Below are 27,582 nucleotides of genomic sequence, written 5' to 3'. Positions count from 1 at the left end.
AAAATTTGATTTTTGTCTTCTTTTTTCCTACATTCTCGAATTAAGATCTCCTGAGACCACATGGAAATGGTAAACTTTCCTTTAAGAATATATTTATTTTTTAAAATTAAGGTAAAATTCACATGAAATAAAACCCATCACTTAAGGCATTTTAAAGTATACAATCTGGTGACTTTAGTACATTCACTATTGCACAATTGTCTAGTTTCAGAACATTTTTATTACCTCAGAAGAAGACCTTATACCCAGTAAGTGGTCATTAGCTATTGTGTTGTCTACTCAGTCCCTGACAAAAACCTAACTTTCTGTAGCTATGGATTTGGAATGTATTACCTTTGAAATCTTCTGAATTCTGCATCTAATTTTTCAACTGGAAGTAGACTACTGTGTGTACTTGTATTGTGTGTGTGTGTGTGTGTGTGCATGAGAGAGAGAGAGAGAGAGAGAGAGAGAGAGAGAGAGAGAGAGAGAGAGAAGAACCAGAGTGAGAGAAAGAATGAGAATGAATGTGTGTAGAGTGTGCTCAGTATTCACGAAAAACTTTTCAAGGTCAAATCTATTTGCAATATTCAAACAACATGAAGACCTAGGAGGACAGACACTTTCCTGGGAACAACCTACAATTAGATGCCTGTAACTTATAGAAGGCATCTGAATTTGAATTTCTCAAGGGTCCAGTCAGTCTTAGGTTATAGAAATGCCAAACAGTTCCAGAATTTTGCCCATAACATCAAGAATGGCTTTTAAATAGAAATGTGGCTGTATAGTTTCTAAGTTAGGGTAAAAAATTCCACACCCAATAGAAGCTCTGTCTTGGAGCTATGCTTTTCCTGTAATATTTCGTGATAACCCTATTACTTTTTTTTTCTTCTTCAGAGCAGTGGAGTAGTGATTATTTTTTATTCTGCCTTTGTCCTGGTAAGAACATCAGATACAGCAGAGGAAACTGAGGGTCGAGTAGGGTAAGTGAAAATGCAACTTAAAAATAAAATAATGAAACCCCTTTTATTTCCCAACCATAAATACTTTTTAGCAATTTTAAACTAGAATATACATTTGATTCTAGCTGAACTTTTTAAAAGGTTGGTTAGCCTGTTCACAAACTTTTGAAAATGTTGAAAACAAATTGTAAAATGGACTTTCAGGCATTTTTTTTTCTTTTTGAAAATACTTCAGGCATGCACGGCTTTCTTAGTTATGATTACATCGACAGGAAAGTTGTGTATTTTATGTTGTAGGAAAAATACAAATTACTTTTGGAAGAAATCTTAATATTCAATTAGTCAAATGTTTCTTTAGAAGGAGGAAGAGTCAGTAGGGTCTTGTGATTTATGCAGTGCTTTGTAATCTCCAGCCAAGTCCAGGAAATTTCTGTCATTTTGCGTTTTGCATGTATTTTGAGAGGTTTTATTCCATTTTCATTTCAACTCTTTTTCATTTCATGAGCCCCAACTAATACATTTGATTATTCACACCTCACTGGTTTTGATGTTGCAGATCTCGCTCCTCTTCCTGAAGTAGCCTTCCTACTTGCTTCATAGTAGTCTCCTGTATGTTCTTTTCACCATTCTCTCAGCTTTGTCCTCTGGGGATTTTCTAGTGATAATGGAGAACAGAAATTCCACATTACATTTTGAAGTTCATACTGACTCAGCTTCTATTTCCACAAATACTTCTCAGACAATGTTGATGGTAAATAAAGTTTTTTTAACCCGCTGAAAGTTGGGTATAGTACAACACTCCTTATGGCATGCAATAATTAATGTAAAGTACTTGGGGGGGTTCTTGTTATGGAGGCATCTGTGGCAAATGTGCAAAAAGTATCATTATCCTTTGTGCCTTACTTGAGGACCTATCAACAAATTCATTTCTAATATAAAATCGGCATAACCAGAACGACTTTACCAGTTTCCTCTTTCCTAAGTTCCTCATCTGGATGTACTTTGGTTTACTTCTCAAGAACATATGGATACATGACTTACTCTCCAACTTCAGCAGGCAAGTGAAGGGAGAGAACTTGAAAGTGTGTAAAAGAAAGGAAACGAGGGCTCCAAGAGGGAAAAAGCTGTTAATAGCAGTAAACTGTAAATCCCCTATCTCTAACCTCCAGACCACATCCCAACTGAATCCAGCTGCACCCCGCCCTTAGACCTTTGGGGCTTCTGATTTCGCGTCTTGATACAGGACATATATTTATGAGTGGTTCCCTTCACTTCTAGGTGTTAGTCAGCCCGTCTGCTGGTGTTCCAAGTGTGAAATCTGGTAGGAGTTTCAATGTTTAAGATCACTCCTGGGGTTTTGGCAAGACTGATAAAGGTAAGGTAATCAACAGGCTGGTAAAAGGGGTTTATGCCCTAGGGGTTTTCACACAGCTGGAGCAAACCGAGGTCAACAGAGGCTTACACCTGGTGTTCTTTATAGTCATTCATCTGCCCCTCCAGGAGGTCAACGAAAGACTTTATCAAGACCCGGACATATACCCAAGGACTTAACTGGGATAACCGGTATTCCTGGTAACTGCCTGTCCGATGCTGGGATATTTGGAGGAGAAGAGGAGAAGAGTGGCAGGGTGAGAGAGTGCAGGAGGAGAAGAGAGGATGGTGAAGGGCTTGTTAGGGCTGCTGCCTCCTCGATTTGTCTTCAGACCGGATCTGAGCTGGGGGTAGGTCCGCCACTCTCTGCAGTACTTCACCTTTCCAGGCCTCTCTTTCGCCTCTGAAGAAGGCTGGACTCTGATCTTTGAGCCCCCTTCCTGCCCTTTGATTCTGCTGTTTTGAGGGAAGCCTCGCTAGGCTGTCCTAGGAAGGAAAAACATTCTCTGCCGCCAGGGGCCGGAATGGGAAGGCCAGGAAAGGGACTTCTGTGACAAGGGTTATATTTATTTACATACCTATATTACAATTTATTTTCTTAAAAATAATTAAACAGAACCTCCCTGCCCCCTCCAGCTTGAGCTTAGCTTTGTGCAATGACCTGTTGGCGGCCTTCCCTTCCCCTGGATGGCCAGGTCGCTAGTGCGCGGAGCCCGTCTCTCCAGCACTTGCCTCTTGGTCTGGGGCAAAACGTCTCCACGCCGCCCCCGCCGTGTCCAGGGACCTGCGTTCCGTTCCCACTCCCACGGCCACCCGGATGCCCTTCTCGCGGCTTCCCAGAGAGCGGGAAAACCTGGCGAGTGGAGCCAGCCGAAGCGGAGGTCCCGCAGGCTGCGCAGGTGGTTTCTGGCCAGCTGGACACTTGCGCCCCTGTGGGCGACTCCCGGGAAGGACGTGGAGGGCGGCGCAGCTCACGGGGTTGGCGGGAGCTCAGCCTCGGCCGCGGAGACGCCCCGGGGTCCCTGAAGGGGAGGAGGCGGCCCTGAGAGCGGCGAGGGAGCTCCGCCCCCTGCTCCGTATAAGTGCGGAGCCCGGCCTGCGGCGGCGGCGGCGGCGGCAGCGGCGGTGGCTGGAGGTGGCTCAGGGTCTTGACGGCCTGTCGAGCCTCCCACCCGGTTCCATAAGGCTTTGCCTTTCCAACTTCAGCTACAGTGTTAGCTAAGTTTGGAAAGAAGGTTAAACGAAGACCCCCGGACAGTTTTTCTTTTGTTCTTTGCTACAGTAGTCGTTAGGGTCTTTTTGGACAAGGCTGTTGTGTTTTTACCGGTGCTGTCTTCAGTTCCTCGCACTCCTGTTAAGCACCTCACCAAGAGCAGCAGCAGCAGCTGGAGCAGTTAAAGACCCAGCAGGAGGAGAGGACCTGGTGTCATGACCAGGGCAAGAGATCAAAACCGCCGGGAAGGATGCTGTGGTGAGTTGTGTTGACCAAGTGAATATGGTGGAAACTCAGGTGGGACTTTGGAGGCAGCAACACCCGCTCAGGTTTTGGAAGAATGTGGCTTCGTTGTTAATCAAAGTGCTTTGTAAAAGCACCTTTGATTTCTATTTTGATGGGGGTTAAATGAGAAGGCAAATTCAACGTGTGAGAAATGGGACTTGCACACTGGCAGAGGTGGAGTAGGCTGGGCAGTTTGGATTGCCTTGCTTAAAAAAAAATGAAGTTAAAGAATGTTGAAACAAGAGTTTCTTCACTAACTGTGAAGATAGGCAGTTATTGACCAACAGGTCGTGCTGAACTTAAGTGAATAATATTAACTAAACTAAATGCATCAGTTAGTAGGCGATTTGATAAATGTACCTGGTTTGTCTCATAAATAGTTTCATTATCATGTTTGAATAAAACAGGTATGCCTTTTACCTAAGCTCATTCGAGTGACAAAGTATGCTTTTTGTATTCTCTCTTGTGTTTATTTGCAGGATCCTTAGCAAACTACTTGGCCTCAGCAAAATTCCTCCTTTATCTTGGTCATTCTCTCTCTACTTGGGTAAGTAAGAATGTACAGTGATTCTTATAATATAGTAGCACAGTTTCTTGTTTACTTTCATTCCAGCCTGTTGCATTAAGTCCACCTACAGTTTGGTCATGCAGCTAAGGAAATAAATCTTCCAAAGACCTGTGTTTTAATTAAAAAGTTGTTTTCATCTAAGGTATTTCCCATGGATGTTAGTAAATGCTATTTAATTATTGTCATATTTCATGTGGATTGTCAGCTATCCAAAGACAGGATTAACAGGTATGGAATACTTACATTATTTATATATTGTATATTGCAGTACTAGGCTTGATAAATGGTAGTATCTGCTATGAAGAATGGAAAGATGTCTCATACACCTTCTGTTCTTTCACATTTTAAAGATATTCTGTTTTTTTCCTTTTGTTAAAATGTAGTTCCAGTATACAGTGCTATGAAAATATAGTGGAATGGTGGAGCAACTGACTTATGCTAATCATAGAATCTTTTTTTTTTTTTAAAGAGAGAGTGAGAGAGAAGAGTGAGAGAGAGAGAGAATTTTTTAATATTTATTTTTTAGTTCTCGGCGGACACAACATCTTTGTTGGTATGTGGTGCTGAGGATCGAACCCGGGCCGCACACATGACAGGCGAGCGCGCTACTGCTTGAGCCACATCCCCAGCCCCAATCATAGAATCTTAATTCTAAGATTAATTTAAATTACATTACCCCAAGATTAAATACCTGAGTGACAAAAATTCTGGTCATTAAAGATAACAATCTGTGGTTACATTTCATGTTGGCACTGCAAGCTGTACCAAAAAGCACCCATCTCCAGTGAAAATCAGCAGTTGATTTACAGTTTTCCCTCTGACTTCCTATGTGGTTTTGGAAGAAATCCCAGTGTTTCTGTTGACCTGGGTTCCTTCATCACTCCCTGTATCCCTGCCTCCCAAAAGAATGATCTCAGAAGGTTATTGGAATTGTGTTTAATGATTGATCATTAGAATCTTTAAAAACTTAATTATTTGCATGGTTTAAAAGCTATAAACCTGGATATATTCTGTACATGCCTCATAAAGAACAAGAATTTTGAAAGTAAAATTTTAATGTTAATTTATTTTTAAATTGAAAACTTCTCTTGGATCATCTTTAGGACAGGAATGGAAACCATTATATGAGGAAATCTATACCCTATGCCCTTGGGAAGTTATTAAGATAGATTATTGGCCCTCTAGGAAATTGCAGTTCATAGACGACTTGGAAAAGCAAGCTCCTATCTTTCCAGATACTTATGCAGGGATGACTCTGCAAATTCATGTAAACAAAGTAGAATTGGTGTGAGTTTGTTTCAATTCCAGTAGCCAGTGAGTCTAAGTAGAAACCTAGTGAAATAAACCTCAGTATATCTGAACTAATAGTTTACCAATTTAATTCAATAACTATTAAGTATTTTAAGAAAGCAATAAAGGTAATGGAAATAATGTTTGAAATTCTTAGCTTCTGATCTGGACGTAACTCCTAGAGAAACAAAGTGCCTCATTTCCAAATACTGATTAAATTTAAGGTTTATGTGACCTTTGGTTGATAGATTAGATGTCAGATTTGCCAAAAACATTAACAAAGCTGTGGTTCTTCCAGGAGAGTTTCTTGTTGGGATTTTTTTTTTTTTAAAAACTTCACATGAAAGGTGGCAGATGCTTGTCCCAACCTTATAGTAAGTTGAGCAAAGGGAGTTCTTGTGAGAAAGTTGGATTAAAAAAATCAGCTACAAACATGTAATGTTTAGTGAATTTAACTTCTCACTGCAAAGGAGTGCAAAAGAGGAACTTTAATGCTAAGTAATTCACTTTTTGTGCTTTATCTCTTGTGTGGCACACTGTCTGATGTTATTACAACAAAATGCATATGATTATGTATATGTGTATGCATATCTATCCATTCCCCTGCCAACCCTGCCAAATCATGATTTCCTACACATTGAACATAGGTTCCTTCAAGTAGAAGGTTATCTCAAGTTAGATTTATGTGGGATTGAATTTTTTTTATTTCCTATTTCATTGCTGTATGCCTATGGGTCAATACATTTTGTTCTGTGCTGTTCAGAGTACAAAATAGTATAAGAAGCAGACTTTTTAAAAAGGATTTTATGATTAAGTATGGACTTTAAAAAAAGTAATTATGAAAAAATAGCAGAGTAAGGCAGTGAAAAAGAGGAGCCAGTTGATCACATCACATCATGTCATGTCATTATGCTCTGTCTCCATTTATACCCTAGTGTATCTCCATTTTTCCAGTCCTCACTTCCTGTAAATCTCACTTCTTTGGCTCACAGGCTCTCAGAAGATTCACAGAAGTTTCTCTATTTCATATAAAATGCCAGCTTCCGGCCCCATTCTATGTTATTTTTCCTCAGAGCATTTACCACCATCTGACCTGTGCTCGATTTGTCTTTGGTGTCTGCTTATTGGAATGTGAGCCACATGAAAGCATGACTGTTATTTTTGTGCACTGTTGAAGCTGCAGTGACTGCAGTAGCGTGGGGTACATAGTAGCTGCCCCATACGTATTTAATAAGTGGCTTAATGACCACAGTAATTTATTCTCTGATCTACTGGAGCAGATATATATATAAACAAATCATCAAAGTATGATGATAACAAGTGGGAGGGCAGAAAATGGAAGCACAGGATGAATAGGTAGGCTTGAGGGAAGGAGGGAATGGGTGGGTCCTTGGTCAGTGTTTACTTAGACTTTACCCAGTTATGGGTTTTTGTGAGAGTATAATCTGTTGCTTCTTAAAAATTAAACCCTTTGGAAATTGGGGTAACTAGAGCAATTTCCACTTCATCCCCTCCGAGGTCCTAATCTTAATTTAATTTTGAGCTGTGGCTCAAAATTTGTTTATGATCTTTTACACCACAGTTTCTCTATCTCTGCTCTATTGATGTTTAGATCAGAAAATTCTTTCTTGTGGAGGACTGTCTTATGCATTGTAGATGTCAGTGGTATTCCCCCTCTATCTTCCTGCAGTTGTGACAACCAGAATAATTCTGTACATTCACAGATCATCCCTGGAGAGTAAACTCACCCCCAGTTGAGACCTACTGGTCTACAGTGAAATTTATTGTAATTGATTTCTAGCCCATATCAGCCTAAGTTTTGAATGTTTAAGATTGTTGCCTTGGCTTTATTAAATTTTTAAAATAATTTTAATTATTTTAAAATAATCAAATATAATAATTTGCTTCCAGTACATGAAATTTATCATGAGATTGTTGACAGACTTTGGAAATGTCTAGGAATGTAACTACTTTTACATAGGGTCAAATCTGTAAGGAGCTCAGCCTGGGAATTTAGTATCCTGAAGTGATTTTGTGGAATAGGTCATGATAGAATATTGTCCTTCTTTCTGTGAACCCTGGAAGTCAGGTGTGGAGTTAAATTCTCATAATAAAGTTCCTCAAAGATTTCTTATATGTTAATCTGCCTGGTTTGCAAGTTTCTATTAAACTTATGCCACATTTTGTAGCAACAAATTCCAGAATTTCCTATGTACTCTGAACCTGTATAAAAAATATTGTTTTTTCCCCATCTGTATTAAAATGTTAAAATGACTATTTACACATTTATGTGGATGTCTTTGTTTATGTGTGCCAGAATTTGCTCTTACTGATTTTATCTTTTTGATTGCTTGACAGTTTTATGATTCTGAAATAGGGCTGTTTTAAAATGTTAGAGGTAAAGAGTCATCAGAGATCACATAGTCCATTCCTATCATTTTACAAATTGGGGAACTAACTTTTTATTTTTTTAAAAATATTTTTTAGTTGTAGATGGACACAATACCTTTATTTATTTATTTTTATGTGGTGCTGAGGGTCTAATCCAGGGCCTTACACATGCTAGGCGAGGGCTCTACCACTGAGCCACAACCCCAGCCCATGACTTTTTCTTTCTTTTTTTTTTTTTTTAAAGAGAGAGTGAGAGAGGAGAGAGAGAGAGAGAGAGAGAGAGAGAGAGAGAGAGAGAGAGAGAGAGAGAGAATTTTTAATATTTATTTTTTAGTTCTTGGCGGACACAACATCTTTGTTGGTATGTGGTGCTGAGGATCGAACCCAGGCCGCACGCATGCCAGGCGAGCAAGCAACCGCTTGAGCTACATCCCCAGCCCATGACTTTTTTCTTAACATTAAATGTATGTCAGTGTTTATGAACTGTAGTGTAATTTAGTCTGGTTCCACAGCAAACTACTTTATTGCCTCTCAAATCAAAATAGGAAAGTCACATGCACACAGAGAACAGTTTCTGTGTCATCTTAGTCTGGAAATCTCATTTTTCTGGAATAAGAATGATTTATTAGTATCATGCTGTTTTGAATTTACTTAGTAACTGTGCAGGAATATTTTCCATTGTATCAGGGTGTACAGTTTTAACATCTGACCAATATTTAATCCATAGAATAATTATTGACTTTGAAGTCTTGTGCTGTAGCCAGAAAATTGACCTTTTGATAAGAAAACAACTCCCTGAATACAATGAATTAGAAACCAAAAATATTTGATCACAACATTTTCTCCTCTTCAAGGGAGATCGGATGTGGCACTTTGCGGTGTCTGTGTTTCTGGTGGAGCTCTATGGAAATAGCCTCCTCTTGACTGCAGTCTACGGGCTGGTGGTGGCAGGATCTGTTCTGGTCCTGGGAGCCATCATTGGTGACTGGGTGGATAAGAACGCCAGACTTAAAGGTGAGTGTCCTTACACAATTAAGCCCCAGTGCCTATGGGATCAGCTCTGAGCTTCTGTAAGAAAGTAAACAACAAACTAAGAGAGAAATCATTGTTAACCCACTGAGTACATGCCACACCTAGGGATGGGGGTTCAGCAGCAGCACTTCTGGAGTTAGGGTCCTGGGGCTCCTGCATAAAACTGAGATGCCAGCATTGTTGACCCAAGAGTTTGTTGGTTTTTTTTTTTTTTTTTGTCTTTTTGGCAGTTCATAAATTTCAGATGTTAATGATTAACACTGTAGCCACTTTCTGGTAAACATGTTAAACATTAAAATTTGCTTAATTCTGGCTTACTTCCTAATCACAGTGTGAACTGGAGTCCCTTTAGTGTGATGTTCCTGGGACAGCTTTAGCATCTGTCCTCTGGTTCACTGTGTTTCATCTAAAGGTTTGTGTAAGGGAATTGAAAACTAAATATTGATTCAAGGGAGAAAGGCTGAGTCTGGATAATGAAGCGTATAATTATATTTTTTTTAGGGAAAAAGAAGAAATAATGATATATTGACTTTATTATAGGGAATTAGACTAATTTTGTTTTATGCAAGAAAGAGAAAAAGTGACTGAGCAATTTAGTTATTTAGAATATAAAGGCAATGAAGATTATCATTCAGGTAAAATTTTCTTGAATTGCTTAGTTGATAATGCCTGGACCAGGCCATATCTTTCTTAGACCTTCTCCATGTCTAGGGAATGATTGAGGTATCATTAGTTTCTTTCAGTTCAGGGTGAATACTCCTAGATACCTATACATGTAACAGGATTATCAAATTGTGGGACTTGATGCTACTAGTAAAATGGTCAAGATGAAAATTTTCCTGTTTTGAGAATATGTAGACCAGAACACATATAGAAAAACAATTCTGTATCCTAAAAAAATCCTAGTTATTTACATGATTTTGCATACAAAGTAGAATCTTATTATACATAGAACCCTTTAACCTTTTAAATGTTGGGCATTGCAATCATAGGTTGGGAAAGGATATTGAGTTGGATGAAGAAGAATGTGGTGGGATCACAGTCTCCCACTTATTTTATATAATCAACTCATTTATCACCCTTCATAGAAAATTTCCCCTAACGTCTCTAGGTTTAATCATCATTTTTTTTCTCTGTGCTCTCATGAGGCTTTATTTGTACCTCTGCTTTTGGACTCACATGGTTATAATTACCTGTTCACATATCTTTCTTCTGGTCTGTCAGGTCCTAGAAGCTAAGAATCTCATTCAGGTGACATTTAATCCTGTGCAATGAATGAATGAATGACTTACATGTTGGAATTTTTTTCAGGCCCTGTTCAGAGAGTAGTTGTTTTGTTTTGACTCTTTGATATGACCTTACAAGCCAGGATGAGCTTTATTGTTCCAAATAAGAAGAACTATAATTACACCTTAGATATTTCAAAGTGCTGTCATAAATATTTTATTTGAGCATCATTATGATCCTTTAAAGTAAGGAAGACATATATAACCATCCTCACCTTCTAGACATAGGCATAAGAGACCTTAAATATCCTTGTTGGATCATCTACCCAGTGAATTTCTGAAAAGAGACTACAAGATGTCTTTACCTGCCTTTCTCCAGCACCTTGTCTACATAAATGCCTCATTCTAAGAGGGTTGACATTTTTTTGTGTGTGGGATGGAAGGTGGAGCCTAGAATTTCACAGCAGTGGCAGATAGCATTACTACGTCAAAAAAACTCATTGATGCTTTATTCTTGGCAAATTTTTGTATTTTTTTCCTATTTGTGCATCTCACCTTACCAGGGTAACCCTGCCATGTAGAAGACCGTGGATCATAGATTTTATAACTTCTCTTGACCTCTTTTTTTTTTTTTTCAGTGCAGGGGATTGAACCCTAGCCTTGAACATACTAGACCTCCTTCTTTATAAACTCCTACATGTTCTTGTTTCGGCTTAAGCAATAAAGGACAGAGAGATGGATCTTATCTATATAATAGTTCTGTTTATTACAGTAAGCTTTCAATAAATAAAATGAAAATATATTGTAAATGACTTCAACAGAAAAAAATTGTGGGTACTTTTTGTTTGCCTATTTCACTGGTCTGTGATCTTCTGGGTTAAATTGGGATAGTTGAGGCAGAATTTTGTTTGGAAACTTTTCCTTTTGTCATATAGTAAATAGGCATATGCATTAATGTAGTGGATCATTGATGTGTGGATAAAAACAGCCTGATGAAAACATGGTGCTGCAGTGAAAACTCTCTTTCTTCCTCTGTACAGTGGCCCAGACTTCACTGATAGTACAGAATGTTTCAGTCATCCTGTGTGGCATTATCCTGATGATGGTTTTCTTACACAAAAAGGAGCTTCTGACCATGTACCATGGATGGGTCCTTGTAAGTTCTCAATGGGATTCTTTTTTTTTTGGTACTGGGGATTGAACTCAGGGGCATTTGACCATGGAGCCACATCCCCAGCCCTATTTTCTGTTTTATTTAGAGACAGGGTCTCACTGAGCTGCTTAGTGCCTTGCTTTTGCTGAGGCTGGCTTAGTACTCACAATCTTCCTGTCTTAGCCTCCCAAGCCTCTGGGATTATAGACGTGTGTCACCACACCTGGCTCAATGAGATTCTTGATGTCAGAGTATTAGATATCTGTTAGTGATGAAGATAAAAAATGCTTCAAAGTCAGGGAGTGTCCTTTTTTTGTTGCAAATTTGACTTTTTAATATTCATCCCATGTCTATTGTAATGTCCCCTTTTGATTTAGTGTTGTTTTGGCCATAATAGGTACTAAGTATTGTTTGAATTCAAATTACATCCTATTAGTTTTTAATATAATTCAGTTTTCAGTTTTATTCTATCTTACTGTGTACATTATTTGTATTAGATAAGAAATGTTATCCATATGAACATATTAATCAGTCCTATTTGTGTCCCTCCAATTATAATTGTGATTTCTATTTGGAGATATCATCTATATAAGTTCACACACAATGATTTTATGGTAGCTTGATGGAAAAAAGTGAGAGGAATGGGATATGGTGGATAACAATGAACTTGGTGTCACTATTGAAACTTCCTGTATTTATTTGGACTGTTAGGATAGAGTTTCAAAGCCAGGCAGGACATTAGAAATCTTCAAGTATATTCCCTTCATTTTGTCAGTGACAAAACTAAGACAAAATAAGTTTGGTTCATTATCCATTATCATTCAGCTATAAAGTTTCAGAACTCTGACAATTAAATATAGGTCTTTTCAATTCCCCTTCAGCATCTTTTTGGTGGAGATGTTTGAGGGAAAACTATTACCATTTTCTAATAACTTTGTCACCATTCTCTTAATAGCTAAGTCACATAATGTTCATGTGACTATTATATTTTTTACATTATACATATTACAGATGATTATAGATTAGGACAATGTACTCTTTAACTTGACCACTGGTATTTAATTGTTTCATGCACACAAAGTAAAATTTCTTATAAATGAAACTAAAACAAAAATGTATTATTTTGTCAGAAAATTTTAAATTACCATGTATGGTGGGTGAGGTAGGCATTAGTGTAATATACTGACATTTTACCTCCATTTTTCCTTGTAATTCCTTAGACTTCCTGCTACATCCTGATTATAACTATTGCAAATATTGCAAATTTGGCCAGTACTGCTACTGCAATCACAATTCAAAGGGACTGGATTGTTGTTGTTGCAGGAGAAGACAGAAGCAAATTAGCAGGTAATTTGATTTTCTTTTTTAATCAAATGGGTATATTAGGATTCACTTTAAATCGGTGGAAATAAATAAGACTAGAATCCTTTTTGTTATTGTTCTGTGTATGTTTTAAGATAATAAATTGAAGGTGTAGTTGCTTTTAACTTTATTGTCAAATCTTACTGCTTAGATGTATCTGTTATGGAGGTAATTTAGAGGATAATTAACTACTCTTTTATTCTTTGCAAACCCGGTAAATGGAAAATCTTTCTTGAACTTTTCCTTTTTCTTTTTAGATTTGGTGAACTGTTTCCAATATTTAATATATATAACAATGAGAATTTGACATGTTATTTTTACCAGTCATATCTTTGGATGTTATCATTGGTAGTAAGGATCATATCATGGATATTATTTTTCTCCACATGAAATGGAAACAACTTAGTTGTAGGAGAGACTCTAGAAGTTAGTTTCTTCTATTTTAAAGTTGCAATCTGTAACTTTCATTAAATTATGTAGGATGTAATGGGGCTGCTGTCAAAAAGTGAAACAATATTGGACAGAACACACTTTTTAAGACCTGACAGTCCTATTCCATTGGAAACATACGAGTGGCTAAATAAAGATCATGGAGTACTCACAAAGCACTGTGTCCTCTCACAACAACATTGCCTGGGCTTGGAATGCCTTCCTTACTTAATATTCTCTTTCTTCCTCCCATACAAAACAGACACAGATTGAATTGATAATTACACATGGTAGAGGAGGAAGGGTACACCTGCCTACTAGTTAGATCAGCTGAATCAACTCTGCTGGTCATTAAGATAATAAGTATCACAAACACATTGCCTAACCATCCTGACAGACAAGAAAACCATTCCTGATGACTTAAGTGGCTTTTTTCAGGACACAGAAGGCAAGATTGTGTGCCGGGATTAGCAAACAGCTTTGTTTGATGGGACTTTGTGATTAAAAATAAGGGGGAAAAAAAAGGAGGTGGTGACTGAAAAAGAACAAAGTCTGTGGAGGTCTAGAAGAAGAATTTGCTCGAACCATCACTTTGTGGTAACAATATTATAATCTAGATAGAAAAGCACAGTGATTTCAGAAGATGGTACCTGCACACTAGGACGAGTGTAGTAAGAATGAGTCTGCACAGCAGGGAATTCTCCTTGACTTTTCTTTCTGTGATGATTCATAAAAGGGAGTAGTTCCTCATCTCTTTTTGTCACATTGACCTAGAAGATAAGGTTAGGCCCTTCATTTTTTTCTCTTTTTCACATGTTCTTTAAGCATGTAAAATATGTTCCATATTATAAAATTCAAGATATTTTTTAAATCCCATTTATTTTTAGAATATATTTTGGGAGAAGGTCACCTTGTAAATGATTTTTTTTTTTGCCTATCTGAATTTCTTAACTAATTTTGACTCTCTGAATTGTATTAAAGAAACTAAAGTCTATTAAAGAGAAAGTGACTCAGCATCTTTAACTTGTCCTACTACACATACATGAAAAACAACAACAACAACAAAAAATTTCACAAAGTTATGTGGGTCTTTCTCACTAGGAAGTGATGTTCCAGAACAAAGACAAAAATATGACTGGCAATTTCTCATCTGTCCCTCTTTATATATATGACTATTGCAGGGTTGAAGAATCTAGGCCAAACAGTCTATTTTCTAGCCTTCAGGAGTTTCTTATTAGGCAGACTTAAAGGAGAACAGAGAAAAAGGAGGTGGGTAAAAGAAAAATACAACAGAGATGGGAGAAGGTGGAATGCTTTGGGGACTGTAGCTGCTGCTTGATCCTGTGAGGCTGTGTCTACATGGATACACCTGCTCCAATCAGGAATAATTTATGTGTATATGAAAATACAGCCTAAGTTTTGAAGTTGTTGGCAAAGATCCGGCACTGGGCTGGGAGGCTTTACCTGTGTGCAAGTTGTATCATCAAAGGTAAAGAATAGGAGAAACCATCTAGTTTAGAAAGCTACAGAAGGGGTGTTGTTTTTCACACGCATATCTGTTAACTAAGGTACTTACCAGGTACTTGATTTAGAGTTTGATTAAAATATTCTCTTGTGCCACGCAGTCTATCTAACCTGTTTGAAATTCACTCCTTTTCCCAGACATTTTACTCCATCCATTGCCTTATTTTCTTCCCTGTTCCCTTGTGGATTTCTTTTTATTAATATCTTCTGAGGTTTTCCTTACCAACCATAAAGGAACATATGCTGATTAGCTTGGATCAGGTATGGCTGTCAGATAAATACTATATGTGAATGCATGTGATTTCATATATGAGATAGACATCATGCTAGCAGCTATTTGCTTAGCAGATTCTTTCTTAAAAAAATATTCTTCTATGAGATGTAATATAGCCTTTATAATAATTTAATTTATAATTTAAATAGTTATTTTCATTATAATGGCATGTTCTGTGCCACAGCTGTACTACAAAACAACTAAATTGGAACCAAATGAGCACATATATTTATGTTTGTATAAGAATAAATATAATTCTGTAAAGAGCATAGGTTTGTGCATTTAGAAAATGAATTCTTTTTCTAGGCAATTACCAATGAAATGATTAGGTCTTCATTTTATTTAAATTGTTATTTAATTTACTTAGCTTCAGAAAAACAAAAGCTTTTTTTATCACTACATATGTTCTGACACCTAAGCATTATTGATTGCCTAAGTATCATGTAAAAGATAGGAATTAGTAATAATGGGATGTTCCTGGAACATGGGGAACAGAGGTAGTGAAAAGAGTAACATAATTTAAACCAAAATAATTTGCTTGTTGCTGTAATGGAGCTTTAAGATCCAACCATGTATTTTCTTCAGTTACTGGTATTTTGGGTTCAGCTCATTGAGTCATTTGGGTCAATCCCACACTTCTCTGTTGGCATATGCATCCGAAACTTGCTAGTGGGGGCAGGTGGAAGATAGTGAAGCCTCTGCAAAAACTGTCATGAGTGAGATTAATGAATGCTGCCTTTGCCTTTCAAGTGAAAGGTGTAGTATGCCAAAGTTCTCCTGTTATCATGTAAGCGTTATATGCTCATAGGACTAATCAGAAACTAATTAAAGACCAGAAAGAACTAAAGAAGGAATAAAGGCAATTTTCTGTTAATGTTCTTAGTCACAGATGCTTTTTCCACAGTGACCCAAAGGATTGTAAAAGACTTACCTTGTTAATTTTCACTCTGCTCTATGAGATAGGGAATGAGAAAGCAGGTGATTGTCTTTAACCTCCTGTTCTTTATTCATCTTGTTCTCTACTTTGACATGACAATGCATTCCTATGGTCTTCCCTTCTATAACCTCCATCTTAAGCGTCTGTATCTTGAATTACCAACTCTTACCTTTGTAGTTTGCTCTTTCTCTACCCCACCCCTAACAATCCTCCAACCTCTTGTCACTTACAAGTCACTAATTCCACTTTCTTTTCACTGTTTGTGACCTCTGTCTTGTCTGCCTTTCTCACCCAGTTTAATTTCCAAGGTCATTCATTCATGATTGTATGATCACCTCCTGGGTAGACCCTCAATTCTCTTGGCCCCTCTCTTTCTGTCCCTTTCATTCTAGAAGAAGCTGGTTAAGTTCAGCTCTCCACACTAGAACATGACTGGAGAAAAACACATGACCTTGCTCAGTGTTCTCACTTTGAAGTTCTTAAACAGAGGATTGAAGTCGATCCTTTCATGTTGTTAGATGATCACACCATTTTCTCTGGTCCCTTCCTTCTCCCATTTTCCTAGAGGACTATTTCTAATTTTCTCCCTTATCCTCACACATTCACGACCTTTTCCCCCTTCCTCACACTGACTGATGATCTTGCTTTGTATTTTGCCCATGCGATGTAAGAAATGAGAAGACGGCCCCCACGTGCTTCCGTTATCATTTCTCTCTTCCTACCTGTAACTGAAGCCAAGTAGGTGACTCCACTCTTGCTACCATTGATGGATTATCTGTGACCCTATCTGAGACCAGCTCTTCCACTTAGGCAGTAGATTCAGATTCCTTCCCTTCTCATCTACTGTATCATTTCAGCACTTGAACATGCTCTGATTTTCTTCTTAAAAGCCAGACTTTACCACACTTCCTCCTTTGCCAGTCCATTTGTTTCTTTCTATTTTCAGCAAACTTATCAAAGCAACTTGTTTCTAATTCCTTTCTTTGGTCAGAATCTTGCTTTCCAGAATCTTGCATTCCCATTGTAATTCCAGGGCATGAGATGCATTGAAAATATAATAATAAAAGTGGTGTCTCCTGGAGTTGGCACTAGTCTCTTACCATAACTGTAATCAAGCACTTGCCTTTCCTGCTCCACTGTGTTTGAGGTCCCTGATATTTTTCTTGTGACCAATCTAGTGTTTCTTCTGAGTGCTCATCTTCCTTGCCCTATCAGCAGCACTTAATTTCTCTCTCCACTTTACAACACTGTCACCATTGGCTTCTAAGACACCATGCTCGCTTGTTTGTTTTTTTTTTTTTTTCCTCTTTGCTATTTCCTTCTCACCTTCCTGCTCTCTACACATGGGTGTGCCCAGACATGGTCAGAACAAACTGATGACTTGCAAATATGGCTCATATTTCTTGCCTATGACTCCAGCCTGATATATTTAACTGTCTGCCTCTTGATGTGGCCTTTTGAATATTAGTAGGCCTATCAAAATCAGCACCCCCAAAACCAAACACTGGGTCTTATTCCTCTGAAATCTTGTTTCTCAGCCAATGGCAGCTCAGAAAAAAACAAAACTTTGCGTTATCCTTGATTCCTCTCATTCTCTCACAATGCATATCTAATCTGTTAGCAAGTTCTCCTGATTCTACCTTTAGAGCATACACTGTATCTTTTCCCCATGTTTTCACTATTAACCATCTTGCTCTACCCTTCCATCATCTCCCACATGGGGCCTTGCCTCTGCTCTTGTCTACCACCTCTCTCACTTTATAGTCTTTGCCTAACACAGCGCCAAAATAAACCTTTAAAAATATGTCAGATTATGTCTCTCTCTATGTTTAAAATCTTCCAAAGGGCCTCTGACTCAAAGGAAAAGTCAAAGTCCATATAATTTCCATAGGTCTGTACATGATCGTATCTGTCTCCCCTCACCCTCTGACTTCATCTGTCCTGGCCCAGCTCTGATGAACTCTTTCCTAGACTGCTAACACTCTGGGCCTACTCCGTCTGTCCTAGGACATGTAATTCCTTGGGTCTGGAATGTTCTTTTCCCTGATATCTCATGGCTCACTCTTTTGCTTCCTTTAAGTCTTTTTTCAGCAGTTCCTTCCTTTAAGTCTTTTTTCAGCAGTTCCTTCCCTGACATTGCCTTATGTAATACTTTTCCCTCAATGACCTTTTTCTGCCCTCTCACTACAGTATTTAATGAACATCTGACTTGTGCCATGTTTGTATGTGCTTATTGATTTATTGTTTTTCTTTTCCTATGAGAAGGCAAACTTCATGAAAACTAGTAAAGATAATACTAGTTTTCTTTATGGTATTGAGAGTGGTGCCTAGCTTATGACAGGCATTTAATAAATATGTGTTGAAAAAATGAATATAGTCACTATTAGAGTTATTTTAAAAGCTGATGTTGGACTAATTCTACAATTCCAAGGGGATCACATTTCTTGAGGCAATTTTAATGTGAAAAAAAAAACAACTGTTTTCCTAGCAAATAATTTGCTCACAGAGTGCTTTTAGAAACTTGCATTTTAGAAATCTATGCTCTTGGTTTTGACCATTATATCATGTAAATGGCCAGTATTTCATTGACGAGTTTGAACTCTTGCCCACCTCTTCCACCTGCTCCTGTAGATATGAATGCCACCATTCGAAGGATTGACCAGCTGACCAATATCTTGGCTCCCATGGCTGTTGGCCAGATTATGACATTCGGCTCCCCAGTCATCGGCTGTGGTTTTATTTCTGGGTGGAATTTGGTATCTATGTGTGTGGAGTACTTTCTGCTCTGGAAGGTTTACCAGAAAACCCCTGCTCTAGCTGTGAAAGCTGCTCTTAAAGTAGAGGAAGCTGAATTGAAACAGCTGAATTTACAAAAAGGTAAGATGAACACAATAACCATCCTTTATTCTCATGTTCAGACTTTAAATGCTGGCGAAAATCAAAACTATTTTGGCTTGTATAAGATTTTATTCCCAATAAAGGCCTGAATGAGGTTAAATATATGACTTAGGTAGATGAGGCCAAAATAAGACTTTTTTAAGGTTCCAGGGAACAACTCTGGTTTGAAACTAAAGGATCCCTAGCCCTGTCTCTTTATGTGAGTGGTAGGCACAGAGGGACAATAAGTTGAGGGGTGGCTGGGCAAAAAAGAGGCATAGAAATGGGAAGAGAGTGAGAAAAAAAATTCCTTAGAGTCATTGAAGAGAGGAGTTCATGGCCTTTGGAAGGAGTTCACGGTCAGTGGAAGGGAGTGAGGATGTAAAGGGCATTTCCCAAGGGCAGGGGGGAAGCTGGGCTACTGGTAAATGGAATCTAAACAGGGCCCTAGAAAATAAGATGCTGAATTTTCCCAGAAAGTTTTTTTTTATATATATTTTATCCAATGAATTTTCCTGCTATTTACTTTGGTGAGAGTATGATTTCTACAAGAAAGAGAGAAAGAAAAAAGAGATCCATATTACTTTATTTAACAAAAAAAATGGTAATTGGAAATTGTTACATGGCTGGAATTCTTAGATTATTAGTAAAAGAAAATATATACTTTAATGCTAATCAAGGTAGCACACAGGAAGAGAATAAGAGAAGAAACAAAATGCTAAGATAATTTTTTACCCCCATTCCCTCCCCCCAAATTATGATATTTTTTATTAACAGATACTGAGCCAAAACCCCTGGAGGGAACTCATCTAATGGGTGAGAAAGACCCCAACATCCGTGAGCTTGAATGTGAGCAAGAGCCCACCTGTGCCTCCCAGATGGCTGAGCCCTTCCGTACCTTCCGAGATGGATGGGTCTCCTACTACAACCAGCCTGTGTTTCTGGCTGGCATGGGTCTTGCCTTTCTTTATATGACTGTTCTGGGCTTCGATTGTATCACTACAGGGTACGCCTACACTCAGGGGCTGAGTGGCTCCATCCTCAGTATTTTGATGGGAGCATCAGCTATTACTGGAATAATGGGAACCGTGGCTTTTACTTGGCTACGTCGAAAATGTGGTCTGGTTCGGACTGGCCTGATCTCAGGATTGGCACAGCTTTCCTGTTTGATTTTGTGTGTGATCTCCGTGTTTATGCCTGGGAGCCCCTTGGATTTGTCTGTTTCTCCCTTTGAAGATATCCGTTCTAGGTTCACACAAGGAGAGCCATTGTCCACAACTACAAAAATACCTGAAACCATCTTTACAACTGAAATGCACACATCAAACAGGTCTGATACTGCTAATACTATCCAAGAGATGAGTGGGAGATCTGTGCCCATAATCTCTGTCAGTCTGCTGTTTGCAGGCGTCATTGCTGCTAGAATCGGTAAGAAGTTTCTTTGTATATGTTAATGAATTCAAAGTATATTCTTGGAAAGTTGGTACAGAGATTCACCAAAGATGTGAAATAGTTCCTGGGTGTTAATTTTAGCAAAATCAACTGTCTTTAAACATGAAATTTTTATTTTATAGTTTAAAAGGTTATATTTGTATGTGTGCATGTATGTATACATACTTAACACATGTCCAGGACTTAAAATGTTTTTCTTAAAGAGTATGTATATATTTTTTTTGGTGCTGGGATTAAACCGAGGACCATGTGTGTGTTAGGAAAGTGCTATGCCATTGAGCTACAGATCCTACTTGTAGCCTCTAAGAATTACTCTTTATTTTATTTTAATTTTTTGTGGTACTGGAGATCAGGACCTTCTGAATGCTAAAACAAATGTTTTTTTCTCTGAACTACACCCCCACAACCCTTAAGAATTACTCTTTAAATGTAATTTAATTTAAAAAAAATATTACTATAATAATTATACTATCTTCTAGTAATTTAGAATTTTTATATTGTTATAAGTCTACCAAAAGAACTATAATTTAGAGAATATTTCTTTAAGATAGCATAAAAATACTCTGTTTTTTTAAAAAAAATTAGTTGTAGATGTACACAATACCTTTATTTATATTTATTTATTTATTTTTATGTAGTGCTGAGGATTAAACCCCATACCTCACATGTGCTAGGCAAGTGCTCTACCACTGAGCTACAACCCCAGTCCAAGATAGTGTTTTGTTTTGTTTTTTAAGATAGGGTAGTTATTAAAAATAATCCTGATGAGTATTTATTATATACTTTGCCATACAAATGGATTTTATAACTCTGGAAGGAAACATAATGTAAAGACTTTTTACAGAGTATAGTTTAAGTAATCATTAATAGAGTGCTGATGAATAACTGAATTTATTCTTGAAATGAAGCCATATTTATCTTGTGACACAAAGTAGTTCATTAATTTATCAAAGACATTAATATTCCAGCAAGACAGCTTTATTGTAAGGGCCATGGAACCCAGGCAGTAAATGTAACAATGGTTTAAAGTTTCCTTGCCCTTTAACCATGATAATGTCTTAGGTTCTTTTAAGTTGTAAAAATACTGGTACTTATAGGGTTTATGTCATTTATTTCAGAGTTTTACTTTTGTAGTACAAATAATCACAAACAGAATTAAGAAGCTTGAAGATTATATTTATTTTTGTCTGATAGCTGTAAAAATAATTTCTTGAAGCCATGAATAAACCAATATTTATTAATGAGAAGAAATTCCTTAAGGCAAGGCTATGATTAATACTATATATATGAGTCAACTTAAAGAAAGTAGAACTAAAATGTGTACTTTGCACATGTTCACAGAATTTTATTTATAAATCGGAACTGTATTACTACAAATTAATTCATTCATTAAAAATATCTTTTGTTATATAGGTCTTTGGTCCTTTGATTTAACTGTGACACAGTTGCTGCAAGAAAACGTAATTGAATCTGAAAGAGGCATAATAAATGGTGTACAGAACTCCATGAACTATCTTCTTGATCTTCTGCATTTCATCATGGTCATCCTGGCTCCAAATCCTGAAGCTTTTGGCTTGCTCGTATTGATTTCAGTCTCCTTTGTGGCAATGGGCCACATTATGTATTTCCGATTTGCCCAGAAAACTCTGGGCAACCAGCTCTTTGTTTGTGGTCCTGAAGAAAAAGAAGTTACAGATGAAAACCAAGCTAATGCATCTGTTGTGTAAGACAGTTATCATTGCTATCCCTGTTACTAGAGTGCATAGAGCACATGTGCTATTTTGTACCGCAGAATTCCAATAAATGCCTGGGTGTATCTCTCTGGTTTTACCACAGCTGTACCTTGAAGTCTAAGAGCTATTTAAGAAACCTAAGTCAGCAAAAATGAGCTGGTTCATTTCCTTTTCATTTAGACATGGAGAAAAATTGAAAAAGAAAAAGTCAGTTGAAGTGTGGGGAGACAATACTAAAACTCCTCTTATGAGTAGATAGAATTTTACAAAAAAAGAGTAGTTAATCATGTGAATTAAGTTATTCTTTGGGAGGTATTTATTTTCTGGATTTGAATTCAGATAAATCAGTTTTCCGTAAAATTCACTCGTGTTTGAGTCTGGCCAAATTACATTTTTTAAATCTTACTTCTCAGTTATAGTTTAAAAACAAGCTCTTTTCCAAGTATGAAGATAACCAGTATTATCCTTATCGATCCTTCTGGTCTTAAGGGATTTAATGTATGTGGAAAACTGAAAACTTAATACTTAACTAGAATTTTCTAATAAGCTTAATGGTTTAATTTTGGAGAGCACCTTTGTCTTTTTATTATCAGGGCAAAATACTGTATTAAGCACAGGTAGCTTTTCATAAAATGACTATCATGTAAGCTGCAGGTAGAAGCATAGCTGCAAAGTAGATTCATAATGCAGTGACAAAGACTTTACATATGTCAGTAGGTTAGCCATAGAAACTAGAAGCTGAAAGGGTGAGATCCTAATTTCACGCCGCTATCATGAATGACATCGCTTATCTATGAGAGAGTAAGCCCTCAGCCTGGTTAGTTACATGTAGAAAGAGGGACCTCACTTAGACAGGTTTTATTTTAGAAATTATTTGATTTACTTTTTTATACACTCAGAATATTTTTACTTTTACTGTTTTATGCCCAGAAGTTCTATTTACATTGTCTCAAGCAAGAATGTTCATAAGCGTTTCCCTTTCAAATATGTTTGAAAAGAATAGAGGAAAAAAATGTTTGTATGTATTTTTAAAAACTGTTTTACAAGTCAGTTCTCAGCATGCCTGTACCAACATGGTACTTTGCCTTAACCTTTTATGCACTTTTATGGAGACTGCAATACGTTGCTATGAGCACTTTCTTTTTTCTTGAGGTTTAATCTTTTTCTTCATCTTTCTACAGTATGACACGATTTACTATGTTGTAAAATCTTTGTAAAATATTTCTATATAAAAACATTTGTAAGTCTTCATTTCTTACTGAATTGTGTCCTCCAATCATTTACTATTGCTTTTGTTACAGAACATCTGTTTTGGATAATGTGTTTTTCTTTATAAAGAGCTACAGTTTCATAATTCTCGTCTCTAGTTCGTGGTGGCCTGGAGAAAAGTGCAATAAACATGGGGCCCATCATGCATTCTTTGACCTTGAATAAGTCACACTAAGCTCTCAAGTTCCATTTCCCTTTATATAAATTAGTGATGATACTATAAACACAACTTCCCTGATTGAATCAAATAAGAGAAGCCATGTGGAAGCATGTTTTGAAATCTAAGTCAAATGGTATTACTAGAGGTTGGACTGAGGCAATGAGTCTGATACTCCAGTGAGAAGAGAGACATTTCTCCCACCCCACCCCCCCCGCCCCAAAATTGGAAGTTTCTAAACTTTTGGCAAATCCCTGTTAACTACTGATCTGATCATGGCATCTGCTCAGATTGTAGATGCCTCTGCTTGGTTTTGCAGTGACCTTGAACAGGCTCTCTGCTTCCTCCCACAGGGGTTGAGCTGGGTCCTGAGTTCTCACAGCTGAAACTAAAGGCCTGTGACTTTGTAACATGAATAGAACCATATTAGCAAGAAAAGGTTTCAGCTCTGAATGTCAGCATTTTGCCAGACTATGGGCCTACAGGGAGAAGCCCTGTGTAAGAGGAAGGAGCATGGAGTTGGTAAGGCAATAGGAATTTTTATAGTGGCTACTTTAATTTTTGCAGACTACTGCTCAGAGCAGGAAGAGAAGGGAAGTGGAGAAAACTCACTGCTGGTCCAGAGAGGCTTTGCTATCTACTGCCCCAGGGCTTAGAAATAGAGTAGGGGTAGGTGGCTCCTGTGCTGGGAGTGGGGGACTACCTCTGGGTGTACTTTTAAATAGAGAGTCAAATATGTACCAGGTCCATTAGAAAACAAAGGAAAGAAGTGAATTAGAAATAGGAAAATATTATTTAGTATGCAATGACACTTTCAAAAGTATCCCTCATATTAGTTCTCTCTTAAAAGCAGTTTGATTCTTTTTTATTTTTATTTTTTCATTTTCTTTTTGTTCCATGCAGGCTTCTCATCGTGGTTATTAATTTGGTTCTTTCAGCATACTCTTTTTTGTTTGCAATATTAAACACAGGAGAGTAATCTTCATTTTCAAAGACATATGCCTGCCCCTTATTCTTGGCAAGACATCTGACTTGCTTGATATTCCTTTCATTGTCCCCTATTCTTTGCATGAGCGGTTACTTTCCTTTAAGGTGTACATGAGGCAAGAAGCATGCTCAACGGTGCCTGAAAGCCCTGTTGGTGAGGTTGTAGGTTATGTTGGGGGCTCTGATCAGTTGAAGAGTATGCATGTAGGCCAAGGGTGGTGCGATTCCATTTGACTCATGAATGTGGGCCCGGTGTTGCCAGATCATTTGATCTTTCAAAAGTAGAAATATAGAACATTGTGAGCAATTTCCAATTTCTTTCATGCTGTCAACTAATTTGAAAATGGCAAAAATACTTTGCTAGCTAAACAAACTACATCCATGGGCTACCTATGAGCCACCTATGGACTGACTATTTTTGTTTAGTTCTCTAAAGGGATGGTTTGTGAACAAGAGAAAACTATTTGAATAAAGCCAGTAAGTATAAAAAGAGAGGAGGTGTAAGCACAAGAATGGCAGTCAGGAGAACAGAACAGAAAGAATTGGGCAAAGATTTGTGATGAAAAATTTCAAATTATCCTTTATTGGAGATCACTTAAGATCAAATAATCTATGCATTTATTACCTGCCAAGTGATGACAATGAGAATTTTATCATATAGTCCCTTTATTCTGTATGTTTATACTGTTGGGTTATAAGATGAGGATAATTAAAAAAAAAACTTAAGAGTTTTCCTGAATTATAAAGATAATCACTCCTGTTTTTTAAAATGCACAGAATTTTAAAAGTTTCCTCTTTTGATCCCACTCCCTGAATCCTCAGAAGTACCCAGTGTGAACACTTTAGGATTTACCATATTTACTTCTTAAGGAAGTTTTTTTTAAAAAAATACCTTTCGTAACATCATTTGATGAGTTCACCAAGATTATATCTCCATATACTGATCTACTTATAGTTATTATTTAATTACTTAAATAATTGTTATGTATTAAATTATTAAATTTATTAAATTATAAATGTTATTAAATAAATTATTATTTATTAAAAACTTTAGAGATATATAACAGAGGAAAGTAGATATATAAATTGTCTAACAAATTGATTATGATTAAGAAATAAATGTAGTCTAGGATTCTTTTTTTTTATATCCTATTATTTTATTTTTTTTTTATTGGTTGTTCACAACATTACAAAGCTCTTGACATATCATATTTCATACATTAGATTGAAGTGGGTTATGAACCCCCAATTTTACCCCAAATGCAAATTGCAGAATCACGTCGGTTACACATCCACAATTTTACATAATGCCCTATTAGTAATTGTTGTATTCTGCTACCTTTCCTATCCCCTACTATCCCCCCTCCCCTCCCCTCCCCTCTTCTCTCTCTACCCCATCTACTGTAATTCATTTCTCTCCTTGTTTATTTTCCCATTCCCCTCACAACCTCTTATATGTAATTTTGTATAGCAATGAGGGTCTCCCTTCATTTCCATGCAATTTCCCTTTTCTCTCCCTTTCCCTCCCATCTCATGTCTCTGTTTAATGTTAATCTTTTCTTCCTGCTCTTCCTCCCTGCTCTGTTCATAGTTGCTCTCATTATATCAAAGAAGACATTTGGTATTTGTTTTTTAGGGCTTGGATAGCTTCACTAAGCACAATCTGCTCTAGTGCCATCCATTTCCCTGCAAATTCTATGATTTTGTCATTTTTTATTGCTGCATAGTACTCCATTGTGTATAGATGCCACCTTTTTTTTATCCATTCACCTATTGAAGGGCATCTGGGTTGGTTCCACAGTCTAGCTACTGTGAATTGTGCTGCTATGAACATCGATGTGGCAGTATTCCTGTAGCATGCTCTTTTAAGGTCTTCAGGGAATAGTCCGAGAAGGGCAATAGCTGGGTCAAATGGTGGTTCCATTCCCATCTTTCCCAGGAATCTCCAAACTGCTTTCCAAATTGGCTGTACCAATTTGCAGTCCCACCAGCAATGTACAAGTGTACCCTTTTCTCCACATCCTCGCCAGCACTTGTTGTTGTTTGACTTCATAGTGGCTGCCAATCTTACTGGAGTGAGATGGTATTTTAGGGTGGTTTTGATTTGCATTTCTCTGACTGCTAGAGATGGTGAGCATTTTTTCATGTACTTGTTGATTGATTGTATATCCTCCTCTGAGAAGTGTCTGTTGAGGTCCTTGGCCCATTTGTTGATTGGGTTATTTGTTATCTTATTGTCTAATTTTTTGAGTTCTTTGTATACTCTGGATATTAGGGCTCTATCTGAAGTGTGAGGAGTAAAAATTTGTTCCCAGGATGTAGGCTCCCTATTTACCTCTCTTATTGTTTCTCTTGCTGAGAAAAAAAGTCCCATTTGTTGATTCTTGTTATTAACTCTGTGCTATGGGTGTCCTATTAATGAATTTGGAGCCCGACCCCACAATATGTAGATCGGAGCCAACTTTTTCTTCTATCAGCCGCAGAGTCTCTGATTTGATATCAAGCTCCTTGATCCATTTTGAGTTAACTTTTGTGTATGGCGAGAGAAAGGGATTCAGTTTCATTTTGTTCCATATGGATTTCCAGTTTTCCCAACACCATTTGTTGAAGATGCTATCCTTCCTCCATTGCATGCTTTTAGCCCCTTTATCAAATATAAGATAGTTGTAACTTTGTGGATTAGTCTCTGAGTCCTCTATTCTATACCATTGGTCCACCTGCCTGTTTTGGTACCGGTACCATGCTGTTTTTGTCACTATTGTTCTGTAATATAGTTTGAAATCTGGTATCGCTATACCGCCTGATTCACACTTCCTGTTTAGAATTGCTTTTGCTATTCTGGGTCTTTTATTTTTCCATATGAATTTCATGATTGCTTTATCTATTTCAACCAGAAATGCCGTTGGGATTTTGATTGGCATTGCATTAAACCTATAGAGAACTTTTGGTAATATCGCCATTTTGATGATGTTAGTTCTGCCTATCCATGAACAGGGTACATTTTTCCATCTTCTAAGATCTTCTTCTACTTCTCTCTTTAGGGTTGTTTAGTTTTCATTGTATAAATCTTTCACCTCTTTTGTTAGGTTGATTCCCAAGTACTTTATTTTT

At 37.4% G+C, this 27,582-nt stretch overlaps 2 protein-coding genes across 2 annotated transcripts; one reads left to right on the top strand and one right to left on the bottom strand.

Annotated features, from left to right (window-relative positions):
• Positions 1-385: 385 nt before the first annotated feature.
• On the bottom strand, positions 386-3,742 carry LOC308630922 (uncharacterized protein; the record flags this gene model as incomplete). The annotated part of the gene is made up of 5 exons (XM_081261734.1): positions 386-1,596; positions 2,494-2,798; positions 3,045-3,588; positions 3,675-3,697; positions 3,733-3,742. 4 exons carry the CDS (start codon positions 3,740-3,742, stop codon positions 2,689-2,691), a joined length of 687 nt encoding a protein of 228 aa, XP_081117860.1. The 3' UTR covers positions 386-1,596; positions 2,494-2,688.
• Positions 3,403-23,307, top strand: SLC40A1 (solute carrier family 40 member 1). The gene is made up of 8 exons (XM_081262094.1): positions 3,403-3,783; positions 4,290-4,357; positions 8,914-9,073; positions 11,358-11,473; positions 12,691-12,817; positions 18,628-18,873; positions 19,651-20,301; positions 21,739-23,307. Exons 1-8 carry the CDS (start codon positions 3,741-3,743, stop codon positions 22,050-22,052), a joined length of 1,725 nt encoding a protein of 574 aa, XP_081118220.1. The 5' UTR covers positions 3,403-3,740; the 3' UTR covers positions 22,053-23,307.
• Positions 23,308-27,582: the final 4,275 nt, after the last annotated feature.

This window comes from Spermophilus citellus (genome assembly GCF_964194105.1).
Source record: "Spermophilus citellus genome assembly, chromosome: 11".
NCBI classification, from domain to species: domain Eukaryota; kingdom Metazoa; phylum Chordata; class Mammalia; order Rodentia; family Sciuridae; genus Spermophilus; species Spermophilus citellus.
Note: the sequence above shows the minus strand (reverse complement) of the source record. Positions and strands in the feature narration are given on the sequence as shown.

What these genes read in the sequence shown, in the direction of transcription:
- SLC40A1 (XM_081262094.1), top strand. Translation starts at nt 3,741, where the DNA reads ATGACCAGGGCAAGAGATCAAAACCGCCGGGAAGGATGCTGTG. An exon ending in AGACAGAAGCAAATTAGCAG is followed by an intron (nt 12,818 to 18,627) that starts GTAATTTGATTT and finishes CTGCTCCTGTAG; the next exon opens with ATATGAATGCCACCATTCGA. An exon ending in CGTCATTGCTGCTAGAATCG is followed by an intron (nt 20,302 to 21,738) that starts GTAAGAAGTTTC and finishes TTTGTTATATAG; the next exon opens with GTCTTTGGTCCTTTGATTTA.